The sequence below is a fragment of the Podarcis erhardii genome (genome assembly GCF_964252035.2).
Source record: "Podarcis erhardii genome assembly, chromosome: 7".
NCBI lineage: Eukaryota > Metazoa > Chordata > Lepidosauria > Squamata > Lacertidae > Podarcis > Podarcis erhardii.
The window spans coordinates 19,046,562-19,062,532 of NC_138511.1; the positions used below are offsets into that span (position 1 = coordinate 19,046,562).

At 44.8% G+C, this 15,971-nt stretch overlaps 1 protein-coding gene across 2 annotated transcripts in view; it reads right to left on the reverse strand.

The window, feature by feature from the left end:
- Positions 1-2,076: 2,076 nt before the first annotated feature.
- CA6 (carbonic anhydrase 6) overlaps positions 2,077-15,971 on the reverse strand; it is a 42,483-nt gene continuing 28,588 nt past the window's right edge. For both annotated transcript variants that reach the window (XM_081871047.1, XM_081871046.1), the window contains exons 4-10: positions 14,444-14,592; positions 12,555-12,650; positions 11,108-11,174; positions 10,739-10,896; positions 8,084-8,207; positions 7,005-7,103; positions 2,077-5,334 (exon numbers count right to left, since the gene is read on the reverse strand). In XM_081871047.1, coding sequence (XP_081727173.1) covers positions 4,721-5,334; positions 7,005-7,103; positions 8,084-8,207; positions 10,739-10,896; positions 11,108-11,174; positions 12,555-12,650; positions 14,444-14,592 — 1,307 coding nt within the window. In that variant the 3' untranslated portion in view covers positions 2,077-4,720. The remainder of the gene's footprint in view (positions 5,335-7,004; positions 7,104-8,083; positions 8,208-10,738; positions 10,897-11,107; positions 11,175-12,554; positions 12,651-14,443; positions 14,593-15,971) is intronic.

The window sequence follows — 15,971 nt, forward strand, 5'->3', positions numbered from 1 at the left end:
CCATGTGCTTTAAAAAGTGGTGAACGGGTGTCCTTGCTTGTGGATGAAGTGGGGAATATAATACACATTTGAATTTTTAAATTATTGTTATTTTAGTATTGAACTGGGTTATTTTAGAGGGGAAAGCAGGTTTTTAGGATTAAGGGATGTATAACACACATTCTAAGAAACGCGGGTGGCATTGTGGTCTAAACCACTCAGCTTGCCGATCAGAAGGTCGGCGGTTTGAATCCCCGCGACGGGGTGAGCTCCCGTTGCTTGGTCCCTGCTCCTGCCAACCTAGCAATTTGAAGGCACATCAAAGTGCAAGTAGATAAAAAGGTACGGTAAGGTAAACAGTGTTTCCATGCGCTGCTCTGGTTGCGCCAGAAGCGGCTTAGTCATGCTGCCCACGACCCAGAAAAACTGTCTGCGGAGTGGACATACGCTATAATAATAATAATAATAATAATAATAATAATAATAATAATAATTTATTATTTATACCCCGCCCATCTGGCTGGGCCTCCCCAGCCACTCTGGGCGGCTTCCATAAAAACCAAAAATACAGTAAAATATCACACGTTAAAAACTTCCCTAAACAGGGCTGCCTTAAGATGTCTTCTGAATGTCAGGTAGTTGTTTATCGCTTTGACATCTGCTGGAAGGGTGTTCCACAGGGCGGGCGCCACTACTGAGAAGGCCCTCTGCCTGGTTCCCTGTAGCTTTGCTTCTCGCAATGAGGGAACCGCCAGAAGGCCCTCGGCGCTGGACCTAAGCGTCCGGGCTGAATGAAGGGGGTGGAGACGCTCCTTCAGGTATACTGGACCGAGGCCGTTTAGGGCTTTAAAGGTCAGCACCAACACTTTGAATTGTGCTCGGAAACGTACTGGGAGCCAATGTAGGTTTTTCAAGACCGGTGTTATGTGGTCTCGGCAGCTGCCCCCAGTCATCAGTCTAGCTGCCGCGTTCTGGATTAGTTGTAGTTTCCGAGTCACCTTCAAAGGTAGCCCCACGTAGAGTGCATTGCAGTAGTCCAAGCGGGAGATAACCAGAGCATGCACCACTCTGGCGAGACAGTCCGCAGGCAGATAGGGTCTCAGCCTACGTACCAGATGGAGCTGGTAAACAGCTGCCCTGGACACAGATTTGACCTGTGCCTCAATGGACAGCTGTGAGTCCAAAATGACTCCCAGGCTGCGCACCTGGTCCTTCAGGGGCACAGTTACCCCATTCAGGACCAGGGAATCCTCCACACCTGCCCGCCTCCTGTCCCCCAAAAACAGTACTTCTGTCTTGTCAGGATTCAGCCTCAATCTGTTAGCCGCCATCCATCCCCCAACCGCCTCCAGACACTCGCTAGCTCCCTCGGCCTGTAAAGTGAGATGAGCACTGCAACCCCAGAGTTGTTCGTGACTGGACTTAACTGTCAGGGGTTCTTTACCTTTACCTTTAGCACACATTCTAGTTTAAATCTGTGTTTTGCTGCTCTACGCCCGGCAGTGGGTTATCTCAGCCAAGGGATACTGGCCAAGTCAGTGGAGGCTGGTTCATTAAGGGCAAATCCGTTTGCCCTAAGCCACACTCCACCTGCCTCCTTTATTACTCAACAGAAAGTTTAGCTTCTTTCCTTTTAGTTTCAGTATTGCCCTTATAGAACCGAATGGAGGAGGATGGGGTCAAAACTACAGTCAGACGGGCTCCGTCTGTCATTTACTCTGGCTCCACCTGCTGGTGAGCTCCTTGTCTTACACCCTACCAGCTCCAACAGGAACCAGCCACCTCTGGACCAAGGAAGGAAATGGGAGAGAACTGATAAACGCAGTAGGTTTTTGTATCAACAGAACTAACAATTTCTCTCACACCGAACAGGCTTGATTCTCCTGGGTGGTGTGTATATATGGAAACAAACCAAAACCCCTTTCACATAGAAAACTATAGCATGCTCAGATTAGAATAGTGTAAACCTAGCCTTGCCCTTGACATGCTAGCTTTCCACATGCAACCTGAAGTGGCAGAGCCAGGTGAACCACCTATGTGTGAATTAGGCCTGCCTCAGTGGGTCCCTTTTCCTGGCCCAGTGCTAAATACTTTAAAAAATAAAATAAAACCCAGAACGAAGGATTAATTGCTTTAAAACAAGGCAAATTGTTGGTCCATCTAGCTCAGTGCTGCCTACACTGACTGGCAGTGACTCTCAGGTTTCAGGCAGGGGATATATTCTAGGCTATACTAGGAGATGCTGGGGGATTGAACCTGGGACCTTCTGTGTGCAAGGCAGATGCTTTACCACTGAGCTATGGCTCTCTGGGGTTCCATAGAGGGCTCTTTCCCAGCCTTATCTGAAGCTGTCTGGGATTGAATCTGTGGCTTTCTAGATGCAGCTATGGTCTCAGCCGCACACTCCATTTATTGGGATGCTCAGCTGGTCTCAACAATCAAGGTGGGCTCTCATAATTAACCCGAGCTGTCCTAAGGACCAGGCAATGCTATCAAATGCTTGTTTTTCAAGAATTTTGGGTCCCAGCATGTTCAGTTGATCTTGCTGCCCAGTAAGTTTTGAGCTTCAACCTAAATCTCCCAGTTTTATTATGGGTTTCTGTTTACTCACTGTCTGCCCTCTCCCATCCGTTTTTAATTGTTGCTTGTTTGGACTTCATATAACAAGACACACAAGGTTCATCACAATATATGATTGATCTTCAAGTGCCTCTGGATTGCCTATTATTAAGCATCCATTTTAATACGTTTGCAAGAGGTTAAATGAATCTGCATCACAGCAAGTATTAATCCACAGTTTCCAGCTCATTTCCTCCATCACTTTCCTTACTGCAAAAAGAGAAGTAGATTTGTTCTACAGACACTCCCAAGCAACTATAATGGTGAAACCTGAATTTGTCAGTGTATGATTGAATCCCTCTTGAAAATAGTGACAGTCTGGAAGCGTCCTTGGTTTCAAGGTGTATGATGAGTTTCTCACCTGCCCCACAAAACAACAAAACAGTATTTGTCTATGAACAAAGGGGAAGAGTGTCTAAAAAGACAATTTTGTAAAAGGAGTAGATATTGTGTTTGTTGTTTGCTGATTGGTTGTTATTTTTCATCTCCCTGGCAGGGGGATACATTTTGTACAAAATATTGTCTATTTTTGTAAATAGAGCAAAAAATAAAAAATAAAAGCCATCTTATAAAGCCTGAAAAAAACACAAGGATGTTTAGTGTTGCTAAAACTCAGGAATGACAAGCCAGGTTTAACTGGTGCATACTTTATTATCATTATAACATGGCTGTACTGCCTCTACGACCCAAAGAAGAAAACAAAAAACCCCAAACATGTTTGTTTTGCCATGAAATGCACACAGCAGTGGTTTAATCCCCTCTCCAGTTTCCCAGGTGGAGTTGATTGAGGTTAAGCCCTAAGGGGTTTGCAGATAATTCTGCTTCAAAGAGAGGCCTGTGCCCTCCTGTTTTCATAAACCTAAACTCAGTACTCGGATCACACCCAGATGATATATCCAATAAATGCTTGGAGGTCTGTAAACCTCTGATTTAAATTCAAATGTGGTTTTTCTCAGGATCACGCCTGCAGGCTAATCTTCCCTTCCGAAACAAAATGGCAGTAACCATATATCAGGAAGTATATATGTCTATCCATGCATGAAATAAAATTCAGTTGCTTATTTTGAAAGCTGGAACAAACAATGTCACCAATACACACACATACACACACACACACACAGACACACCAGGATCCTATGAAGTACAGATGTGGCATCAATGACACCCATGCAGATATGAAAGTCTGTTTCCTGGAGGATATGTTTTCGGGACTTAAGGGAACAGGCCAAGCAGGGATCTAGGATGGCTCTGAATCATGCAAAATGTTTAGGCAGATAGGTAGTCATCACACACTATACATTTAATGCACTCTTACACCGCTTTTTAACAAGGCATGGCTTCCCCCAAAGTAATCCTGGGAACAGTAGTTTGTTAAGGGTGCCAAAAGTGTTTAGAAAACCCCTTGCAGAGCTATAGTTCCCAGCACCCTTAAACTACAGCTCCAAAGATTCTCTGGGGGAAGAGAGTGGCGTAAGGGCAGCTTTCAATGAATGGTGAGGATGTGGCCCAAACTTGATGGGGATGGGAAGAGGGTGGGGGTCTCCTTCCCACCCCTCACATTAGCCTCACAGGGCTAAATCTGCCAGCTAATCTAAGGCCTTGTCTATCTCTCATCACTGCCTTGATAAGGAGGACTCTATGTGGCACAAACAGGTGATTTACCTTTACTTCTCCCAGGGTCCCTCTCTACAGGGATTATCATGCTATGCAGGGAGAAGTATCTGAAACGTAGACAATTCTACATGATCTCATAAACAACAACAAAAAATCGAGTACAACCAGAATGAGGTGTGTTTTTTTCTCTCCGCCTCTCGCCCTCTCCTGCAGTTTGTGTTCATTTCCATTCCATGCTGACATAATCGGTAATAAACATGAAAGAAATACGGGGCATTCTCATCGCATGGCGATATTTTCCTGCAACGAGAATATCCCCTCTTCTCCCCACAAGGATCTGGCCCAGACCTTAGAAGACGTAGAGAAGCTCTCGGCGTGGAAGGAGAATCAGTCTATAATCTGGATATCTTGAAGGAAAGGTGGGGAGTAAAGACTACATTTGCGTCCCAACCAATCAGGGTTTTGTTTTTTTACCTCTCAGCACGGATTCATGCCTGATCAGCGAGAATCACCCGCAGCTGGTGTCAGCATCCACCACCACTCCCCCCCACAAGGTCATGGGTGTTTCGCCCCAAGATATGATATCCCCCTTCAGGTTGTCATGTTTGCACAAGGTGAGCTCCTGGACGTCGTCATTGTCCAGGAGGCTGCTCCAGAGGTTGACGTGGCTCATCCAACCGGAAAACGGGTTAGCAAAGATGTCCATCACAGGGTTCTTGTACTTCCCGAGGAGAGCCTTCCCGCCGCTCTGGATCACGTAGCCTCTCTGGACGTTCTTGACCGTGCCCTTGGCTCCGTTGACCCACAGGTTGACGGTGCCCGAGTCGGAGGCCCAGGTGATGCAGTGGTGGACCCACTCCTCTGACTTGCGGTGCAAGTCGAACTGCACCGAGGTGCCCCCAATGGACACGCCCACGTCGATGCCCACGGTGACCACCAGCTCGTTGTCCCTCTCCGGAGTGGAGTAGAAGAAGACCGTTTGTCGCCCTTCGTTCAGGTTCTGGGCCCAGAAGCAAAGCGTGAAGGTTTTGAGCATCATGGCCTGCAGGGGGCGCACCTCGGCGTAGCTGGCCGTGTTGTCACGGGAGAAGTAAAGAGCTTGGGCATGGACCGGGATGTGACCTGGAAGAACCAATCAGAACCTCTCAGGCGTGGGCTGGGTTTGAATGGACACTTGGGACAACCCATCGGAGCTGCTCGTTCTGCAATAGGCTGGTGCTCTTCCAGCGGAACCATAACCCACTGCCCTTTGTTTAAGGGGATGTGAGCAGCTGGATGAATTCAGGATGAATTTGAAAACATTCCTGTCCTAAAATTTACAGCATGCTGTACGTTGAAGGAAAATAATGTATCGCTGGTATTTAACACCTAATAAATTAGCAAAAGGGACGCAGGTGGCACTGTAGTCTAAACCACTGAGCCTCTTGGGCTTGCCGATCAGAAGGTCAGCGGTTTGAATCTCCGGGACAGGGTGAGCTCCCATTGCTCGGTCCCAGCTCCTGCCAATCTAGCAGTTCAAAAGCACGGCAAAAATGCAAGTAGATAAATAGGTACCACTCCAGCAGGAAGGTAAACAGCGTTTCCGTGCGCTGCTCTGGTTTTGCCAGAAGCGGCTCAGTCATGCTGGCCACATGACCTGGAAAAACTGTCTGCGGACAAACGTTGGCTCCCTCGGCCAGTAAAGCGAGATGAGAGCCACAACCCCAGAGTCGTCTGCAATTGGACTTAACTGTCAGGGGTCCTTTACATTTTTAAATTAGCAAAAATGTATAGAACTGCTTCAGATGAATGTTGGAAGTGTAAGGAGAAGGAAGGCACATTCTACCACATGTGGTGGATGTGCAGGATAACCAAAGCATTCTGGGATATGATATATAATGAGTTGAATTTTTTTTTATTAAAATAATGTTTGTGGAAAAATCAGAAGCTATTCTATTAGGAATTCTAGATGCAGGAATACCAAAAGACTAGAAAAGACTATTTATGTATGCAACGACAGTGGCGCGGGTGCTACTGGCCTAGAGATAGAAAGAAGATAAAGTCCCCACCAGGGACAAATGGCTGATAAAGATGATGGTTTACGCCAAAATGGCAAAAATGACCAGGAAAATCAGAAACCAGGAAGATAGAAACTTTAACAAGGAATGGGGGAAATTTATAAGTTATTTAAGAGAACGCTGTAAACAACTAAAAGCTTTGGCAGGATTATAGCAACACTTGTGATGTATGAAAAACTAAGGTAAAAATGGATTTTTAAGATAAATGGAGAAACTATAAGATGCAGTAGAAAAGGTTTGACAATGGAAACCATGGAGGGGTGGACAGAAGTCTAAGGGTTCAGGGAATCCTATATGCTTATGATTATTAATGTTTAATAAATGCTTATGATTATTAATGTTTAATAAATGCTTATGATTATTAATGTTTAAAACTGAATAATTATTTTTTTTTTAAAGAAAACATTCCTGTCCACCCAGGCATTTAGTAGCTGAGGGATGCAATTCCTGGCAACCCAAAGATCACTGGATAGAAGAATGTTTTTAATCGCAACTGGGGTTTTTTTTTTAATGTTTTCAATTGTCATCATTTTTAGAGTGTTTTAACCTGTTTTAGGATGTGTTCGCTTTGTTTTTGTTTGTAAATCTGTTTGGTGCCCTGGGCTCCTTGGAGAGGGAGGTCAGGGCCTAAATCCAATAAATAAGAAGTCTCCTAGCAACTTGCAAAATTTAAGAACAGAAAATGTGCCATAAATAATCAGGGCGTGGGGAGGGGAAGAAGTCTTTTTCTCTTACCAGGTTTCCCCATGATAGCCAGAACGTGCTTCTTCATCGCCTGCAGCTGAGTCCGTATTTCATCAAGTGTGGAAGAGACGATCGACGGGTGACACATTTCTGGAGCAATGGAAGGATAATGATAGTTAGGCTTAATCCTCTTCTTATTTCTACATACAGCCGTACCTTGCTTGTTAGCCACCCTGAGCCCGGTCTTGGCTGGGGAGGGCAGGGTATAAATAAAATTATTATTATTATTATTATTTGAACAGCTTAGTTCTCAGACATTTTTGGCTCCCAGACGCTGTAAACCCGGAAGTGACTGTTCCGGTTTGCGCACTATTTTTGGAAGCCAAACATCTGACGGGGATATTCCTGCAGCCAATCGGAAGCCACACTTTGCTTTCCAAAGGTTTTGGAAGTCGAACGGACTTCCAGAACGGATTCTGTTCAACTTCCAAGGTGTAGGTATCTCCGCTGCGACCGAGCTGATAAAGCTCATTTTCCTTCGGAATTGCCCCCTGACAAATAATTAATGACCTGAGCCTTTAATGAGGCCTCAGGCACATTCCCGTTCAGCAGAGTTTCCAAAGCAGCAGAAGTGATGAGATTTCTGGCTACATGCTATGCTTTATTACTAAGCTACGCAGAGAGCAAAGAAAAATACAACCTCTCCCTGTGAGAGCAGAGAGCAACTGAACAACAAAGGAACAAAGGAACAGGAAACCAATATCGTCACATCCGTCTCCTCTCCCGTGAGACTTCCAACAGTATGGAATGTGTCTGGAATGTAAACAGAGTCCTGTGACTCTAAGCAGCTGATCAGTGGCAAACAGAAACCAACACAAGGTATGACTGTAGTCTCAGCGGTGCTTTCTGCAATAACATAAGGCAGGCTTATGCTAGGGGAGAAGGCTCTTGTGCTCAGGTCTTGCTTGGGTGCTTGCCACTGGGGCATGAGGCTGGACACTGTGAGAACAGGGGGCTGGCCTAGATGAGCCTTTGGCCTGATCCAGCAGGCTCTTCTCATGCTTTTAAGGCCTAGGGTCCTCCACTCCTGTCGCCTGCCTCCCTGCTGGCCTTAAGCTACTCAATTGTACCTTTGGTAACCTTGGCTTGGAAAGACGATTGGACTATCCGGTCATTGAGGGGCTGGACGTGGCGGTAATCGTTCCTCAGGGTATTGTTCTCCCAGTCCAATAAGGCATTCTCCAGCAGCTTAACCTACGAAGAAAGCCAAGCAATATTTTCAAGAATAACAGGAATCTCCTCTTCCTTGACATTCCACCTCTGTCCTACCTTTGGAAACAGAACAGCAAGGCTGCTTCACATTCCAAGGCTTGCTGCTGACCCGACCTAGAGCCATTCCTCTTGGGAACAGAAGGTAGACAGGCTGCAACATTTAACATTCTACTGCAGCATCTTTGCTGGTTCATCTTCAACATTGCTTGGTTTTGAAGTGGGAGATGGAGCAAGCTGTTTGCTGGGGCTCACTAATCTACTCATATAGAGTAATAAATAATTGGGACCCCTTTACCTAAAGGAACATCTTTCCTCATATGAACTTGCCTGGGCCTTGAGATAATCTGGGCCTTGTGCGTTAACTCCAGAGGGTGGAATAGCTCCCTGTGGGATGGTTATCCCAGGAAGGTCCACTCGACTGTTAGAATTCCTGCTCCATGATTGCAGTCATGGGATTTTTGTCTATCACATGACGGTGTATGTTTTGACTCCACAGAGTGGGAAGTGACGGAAACAGGATGTTTGTGTTACTGTGTTCCGTGAAGTGGGACTATTGTCCTTTGTTTTTTCTCTTTGCTGTCTGATGCAAGAGAGAGAGAGAGAGCCATGTTGCAGTGCTCCGTGTGTGTTTATATGTAAATAAAGTAGATTAGCCAAAATGCTAAGTTGCTGAGGTCTGTTATGCAAGCTGCGAAGACTCTGCGGATCCCTAAGTGTGCCGATGTCTGTTGGCATCGGTCGCTGTGATGTTCGGGCAAAAGAAAGCTTTTGAAGCTCCCAAACGATTGACCAGGAGCGAGGGAACATGCCAGTCAGGCATGTGACTCTGCCAGGGTCCTACTCTCGAGTAGGACAAGCTCCTGACACCATCATCTGTTTTGACAGCATTCCCATGCCAGGCAAATACGATACTTCTCCGTGTATAAGATGATGTTTCTTATTAAAAAGTTATGTTAAAAATTTGGGGTCGTCTTATACGCAGATAATGCATAGGGGGGACATGGGATTGGTTGCTGCCGCGAGCCGGAGATTGTCAGTGGCTATTGGGCGTGTTATTGGTGGCTGCGTCAAGGGCTGGTGTTGATTGGCTGTCGCTGTATGAATTGGACGGGCGATTGGCAGCTTCTGCTGGCAAGGGGACAGACTAACGGTGGCTTCTGCAACGCGTGCAAGTGGTGGGGTAGGTCAATTGGGTGAGCGATTTTCAGCGTTCCCCCCCTTTAAAAAATCTCAACAACTCTGCCTCCCCCCCGCCCCAAAAAAAGCTCAGCAACTCTGGGCAATCTCCCCCCATTTTCTTAATTTGGAGTCCGCCAAAATAGGTGTCTTATACACGAGGGCGTGTTATACACGGGAAAATACGGTACATTCTTGATTTCCCAGGTGTTTTGGTTGCCCCAATGAATTGATGTTTTAGCTGAGTACACACCATACTTTTGAAGCATGTGGCTTCCCCCAAAGAATCTTGGGAAATGTGGAATCATAGAGCGGGAAGGGACCCTAAGGGTCATCAAGTCCAACCCCCTGCAATGCAAGAATATTTTGCCCAACATGGGGCTCGGACCATGTACAGTGGTACCTTGGGTTACATACGCTTCAGGTTACAGACACTTCAGGTCACAGACTCCGCTAACCCAGAAATAGTACCTCGGGTTAAGAACTTTGCTTCAGGATGAGAACAGAAATCGTGCTCCGGAGGCGCGGCGGCAGCAGGAGGCCCCATGAGCTAAAGTGGTGCTTCAGGTTAAGAACAGTTTCAGGTTAAGAACGGACCTCCAGAACAAATTAAGTACTTAACCCGAGGTACCACTGTAGTTTGCTCCCTCTCCGTGATAAAACCCCCAGCATCTTTAACCACCTATACTTCCCAAAATCCTTTGGAGGGCACAATGTGGCATAAACGTGCTTTAAATGTATGCTGTTTACATAGCTGTCAGGAAACTGCCATCGGAACCAAGGGTGGTGGTGAGGCTCCAAAATGATGCTGGAGAGGGAACCAGCAAGGAGAGAGAGGAAGCTTCCGCTGGGGAAGGAAATAGACGTGACGCCAGGAAGAAAGGGGAGTCTGAGGCAGCTTCGGAGAGAAGGCTCCAGGACTCTTCCAGTGAAGCCAGCGGGGAGAGCACGGGACCTCCTCTGGGGACGCCCACTCTGTGAAGAAAGGTTTCGTGCAGAGAAGGCAGGCGGCGATTGGGTGTGAAAGAACTTCTATGTTGGAAGAAATTCAGGAAACGCCCACTGACGGATTCTGCCAGTGATTGAGACAGTCACGGTGTACTGACTGTCCAGCCTGGGGAAAGTTTTAACCAAACTACTCAGCTCGGAGCAGTTTGCGCCTTACGCACAAGCAACCCCATACCTCATTACAATAGCCTATGGTTTTAATATGATTTATATTACTGTATTATAACCTTGCTGTAAATTGCTTCAGGGGTTTAATTCTGAAAAGCGACTGATAAATTCAACAACAACAAAAGGAACAGACAGACCAATGCAGAGCAGTGCTTTCTTACCTGCGTGTGAGACAGCATGATAGGTGAATCAAATATAGTCCAAATCACGTTCTCTGTGCAGGGAGGTGTGGTCAGAGAGCCCTGGTATCTATAGAAATTGGCAAGGTTTTCTGGAAGCATGGCCAGGAGATCCAGAGTGTTGAGTGTAGTTGACTGCCCTAAAAAAAAAAATACACACACACACATAAAAGCTTAGCAATTTTATGCAATATCCAAAGCAGATCAAATACTGGGCGACAGCTTTCAGCAGCTAGCTAGCACTGCAGCAATATCCTACTGCTCAAAACCAGGGTGGTAAAGAATCAAAATCAACCACCTTCATCTTGCCTGACCAAGAAATACCATGCCAAGGTTTAAAGGGAAACATACCTGCAAACTTGATTTTGGCCAAGTTGGCAATGAAGTCGCTATAGTAAGTGTTTTCTAGGTTGCCATCCTGCAAGAAAGAAGGGTAGTATTTAAAATGGGGCATGTTCAAATGGGAAATGAATGTGGGGAATGTCTATTTTTTTTTTTTTTTTTATGGAACCCCTTATATGGGATTTGTATATAAATTTTCCCTTGGCTCTTTTTGCTGGCCCATGTAGGACCATCATGGATAGTTGGCCCCGGAGAATATTTGACATTCCCCCCCCCTTATGGCTTTGATCTATGTTGTTGTTTAGTCATTTAGTCGTGTCCGACTCTTCGTGACCCCATGGACCAGAGCACGCCAGGCCCTCCTGTTTTCCACTGCCACCTGCAGTTTGGTCAAACTCATGCTGGTAGCTTCGAGAACCCTGTCCAACCACCTCGTCCTCTGTCGTCCCCTTCTCCTTATGCCCTCAATCTTTCCCAACATCAGGGTCTTTTCCAGGGAGTCTTCTCTTCTCATGAGGTGGCCAAAGTATTGGAGCCTCAGCTTCTATAGGCTACCACTAAAACGAGGCTGCATTTTAAGAACTGTATTCTAACTTATATTTTAATCAATATAAATTGATTATTGTTGAAAACAACAATTGTTGAAAACAATAATTGAAAACAATTTTGTTTTTTGTTTTAATGTTTTAACTGTATTTATATCCAGTGTTAGCCACCCTGAGCCCGGACTTGGCTGGGGAGGGCGGGGTATAAATAAAAAAATATTATCATTCTTCTTCTTCTTCTTCTTCTTCTTCTTCTTCTTCTTCTTCTTCTTCTTCTTCTTCTTCTAGCTCAGTGGTTATAGCACCTGCTTTGTATGCAGAAGGCCTTAAATTCAATACTTGACATCTCCAGATATGACTGGGAATATCACCTCCCTAAAATCCTGGAGAGCCAATGACAGTCTGAGTGGGCAATATTCAGCTAGATGGATCAACATAGGGCAGCTTTCTATGTTTTCTCTCTTTCTCCACTCATTGATAATATGCTTTACCACAAGCATCCCCAACCTTTGGCCCTCCAGATGTTTTGGACTACAATTCCCATAATCCCTGACCACTGGTCCTGTTAGCTAGGGATCATGGGAGTTGTAGGCCAAAACATCTGGAGGGCTGCAGGTTGGGGATGCTTGCTTTACCGCTACATTTTGACACAGGGAAAAGCCACAGAGATAACATTCTTTCGCATTTTGCAGTTTCTTTTTGTCTGGCGCCCCCTCGTGGTTTCTCTCTTTTTAAAACCCAAATTGTTTGCAACAGCATGCAAAGGATTCTCGCCAGAAGAAGAAAAACAAACAAACTTTCCGCCAATTCTATATCTCAGAACCTGTGCAACTAACTTTCGGGAATCTGAAACTTTCCCCAAATGCATCTTCAAATTAAATAGATAGATTCCACCTGGATTAGCCACCTACCGCGAAGAGAAACGCCAGAACTGCCAAGCCGTCCGGCTGAAGCTTCGCTTGCTCGATGCTTGCGTACTTGGCTGAGTTGTAATGGACAATATGCAGCTGGGGAAAGGATAAGGATGGCAGTGGTTAAAAAGCCAGGGAAGGCCTTTAGCTGAGTGGTAGAGCACATGCCTTGCACATACACATTTGATCCTAGATTCAGGTAGGTAGCCGTGTTGATCTGACGTAGTAGAAATATATTAAAAATATATTAAAATATATTAAAATATATTAAATATTAAAATATATTTAAAATGTCCAGTAGCACCTTAGAGACCAACTAAGTTTGTTCTTGGTATGAGCTTCCATGTGCATGCACAAGGTGCTACTGGACATTTTTTTTATTTTAAAAAATATATTTCTACATTTGATCCTGATAGTCTATGAAGAAATAGTTGTTCCAAGCCATTCTTCAATCCTATAGTTTGTCTGTGAAACCAGAATCATTATACCTTTGTGTCTCTCTAGTTTGATTTTGTTTTTAAGCAACAATTACAAAAAAAGGGTAGCTGTGTTATTCTCCTGCAGGAAAAGCAAAGCTTTTTCCTGCCTCTTCACAGACTGACCAATTTATAATAGCATGAGGTTTCCTGGACAATAATCCCCTCTGCTGGATGCCTGATCCATGGCTGGTGGCAATTGTAATCAATGGGGGTCAGAAGGAAAAGAATTGCAGAGAAGGTGAGTCTGTGCTAATTGCACTCTTAACAGGCCATTCACACCCACAAAAGGTTGCCCTGATAACGCAGGCATCTTGGCAGTTGGTAAGTGAATTAGCATTTGTAGAGCGATTAACAAGCAAAACAAAGCAACCTATTCTCCTGAGTAAAACCAAAGGTGATGGTGCTAAACCTCTTGAAGAATTGTTAATTCAGAGGCTGCAGTTCTCCCTTCAATTTATTCCAGTAATAGGAAGTGATGGGAAAACATTCTGTTCCTGACACTTGAAGAGCAGGGCAGATGAAGACATGTTGAGGCCCTAACATAAATCAAATTTAAAAGGGCCCATAGCACTTAAAATAATAATAATAATTATGGCCCCTCACAAAGCTACAATTCTCAAAAAATTACAGTTCCCATAATTATTTGAGGGAAACCATGATTGTTGCATGTGGCATAAGAGTGCTTTAAATGTATGCATGGGTGTGGCCTTAGATCGCTGGCTTGCGGTCTGCAGCACAACCATAACATTTGGGGATTTTTAATTTTTTTGTATTCGGAGGCCCCTCATGATCTGAGGCCCTATGCTGTGACTTACTTACCATGTGCTCAAATCCCACACTGCTAGGGAGCTGCTACCAGTCAGTCGGCAATACCAGGCTCAACCGGAAATAGTCTTGACCTAGTATAAAGTACCTTCTGCTTTTCCTATGGGTTTGTGAGTGTGGGTGTTTGGTTTTTCCCCTTTTTCCTCTGCATGGAGGTAAAGGAAAACAACCCCTCAACATTTTTCCTGAGGAAGCTAAAGACATTATAATGCTAGGATTCGATCTCGTGCCTTCGAACCGAGTGCTCAAACGGGCATGTCTCAGAACAGGCAATCCCCACCCACGACCAGAACACAGCTCAGATAGAGGAAAAGCTTGTCTGCCCATTTTCGCCTCTGGCCATGCCCAATGCCCGCATGCAGCCCTCTAAAAGCTGCCCAGAAGGGTGTCTTTCCAAAGCTAGGAGAGCTTCTACCAGCTCAGTGTTGTGGTTAAGAGTGTCAGACTACAACTTGGGAGATGAGGATTCAAGTCTCGACTCAGACTTAAAGCCCACTGGAGAACCTAGCGCACCATCTTGAGTTCCCTGAAAGGAAAGCTGGGATATAAAGGGGTGTTAATAACCAAACAAGCAATTAAATGTACCTCAGCAATGTACCTCATCCCATCCACTGTGTGTTCCGAGCCACTGGTCTCAAGATCCATTCCTCCCCAATGGAAATGGAACTGGACAGCCGTGAAGGTTCCAGGTAGCCCTTTGGTGATGGTCATGGTTGAAGGAAGGTCTATCTGGACTGGGAGGCAGAGTGAAAGCAGGAAGTGAGGTCAGGTGGAAAACAACTCTGTTACAGCAAGGCTGCAATAACCGCATGAGTACTGATTGATTGATTGATTGATTGATTGATTGATCCACTTTGATTTTGTTCCTTGTTCACAACGTGCAAGAGCAACGTAAAAGAATGTTGCAGTAACATTTATAAACACAAACCTTTGTAACTTTTCTTTTCCTTTTAAAAAGTTGCACTTGTGAAGGTTCCCTTGCTGGCCAGTTCTCCCCAGAACTGTTAGAATGTTTGTGAATGTTCCATAGCATCACAGCTGCTCAGGCAATGGCAGAAGCAGAAGGAGTGAGAGCCAGAAAACAGCCTGCTTTGAGCCTCTTATTAAAACATGCCTCCTTGATGAATCCAAGATACATTGGTATTTTTAAAAACACACACACAACAACAACAACAACTACCACCACCACCACCTAGGAGTAATAATTTTCCTTTCTGGTTTTGAGGGTGAAGGGGAGATTTTTGTTTACAACAAGGGATGGCTGCATTTGCATGTCTGTAATACAGGATAGAAACAGGTTTGGAAACATCATCCTGAGTTTTTAGATGCCAGCCTAAGGAATTTTCAATTACCCAGGCTTTTAGTGGTTAAGCTAGCTCATCTTTCAGCTTCTTTTTCTTATTTTAGGAATTTTATAATGTATATCCTTTTACATTTGGCTTTTGATCAAGTTTATTTGCTTGTATCTTATTTTTTAATTCAACTGCTTTGGGACATTTCTTTTTCTTATTTATTTATCTCGTAAAATTTATATACAGTGGTACCTCGGGTTAAGTACTTAATTCGTTCCGGAGGTCCGTACTTAACCTGAAACTGTTCTTAACCTGAAGCACCACTTTAGCTAATGGGGCCTCCTACTGCTGCCACACTGCCGGAGCACAATTTCTGTTCTCTTCCTGAAGCAAAGTTCTTAACCTGAAGCACTATTTCTGGGTTAGCAGAGTCTGTAACCTGAAGCGTATGTAACCCGGGGTACCACTGTACTGTAAAAAGCAACTTCAACAGCGTTAACAAAAAGAATAAAACAGTGAAGTGATCAGTATATAGAACAGTCAAAAGCAACTATTGAAAATATTTCAAAAAGAATTAAAACCAACAACGAGCTGAAAACATGATTAAGACACCCGTGAATGTTCGACATTTCTGGGCAGGCATCTCATGTTCAGCAGGAAATTAAAAGAGCACAGTGAAAGTGCCTGCCTGATATCAAGAGGCAGGGAGTTCCAAAGTGTAAGTGCTGTGACACTAAAAGATCAATTTCAATGTGGAATGAATATTCTGTGGCACCTGCAACAGTGCCATTTCTGTAGATGGAAGATGTCGAGAGTGCATA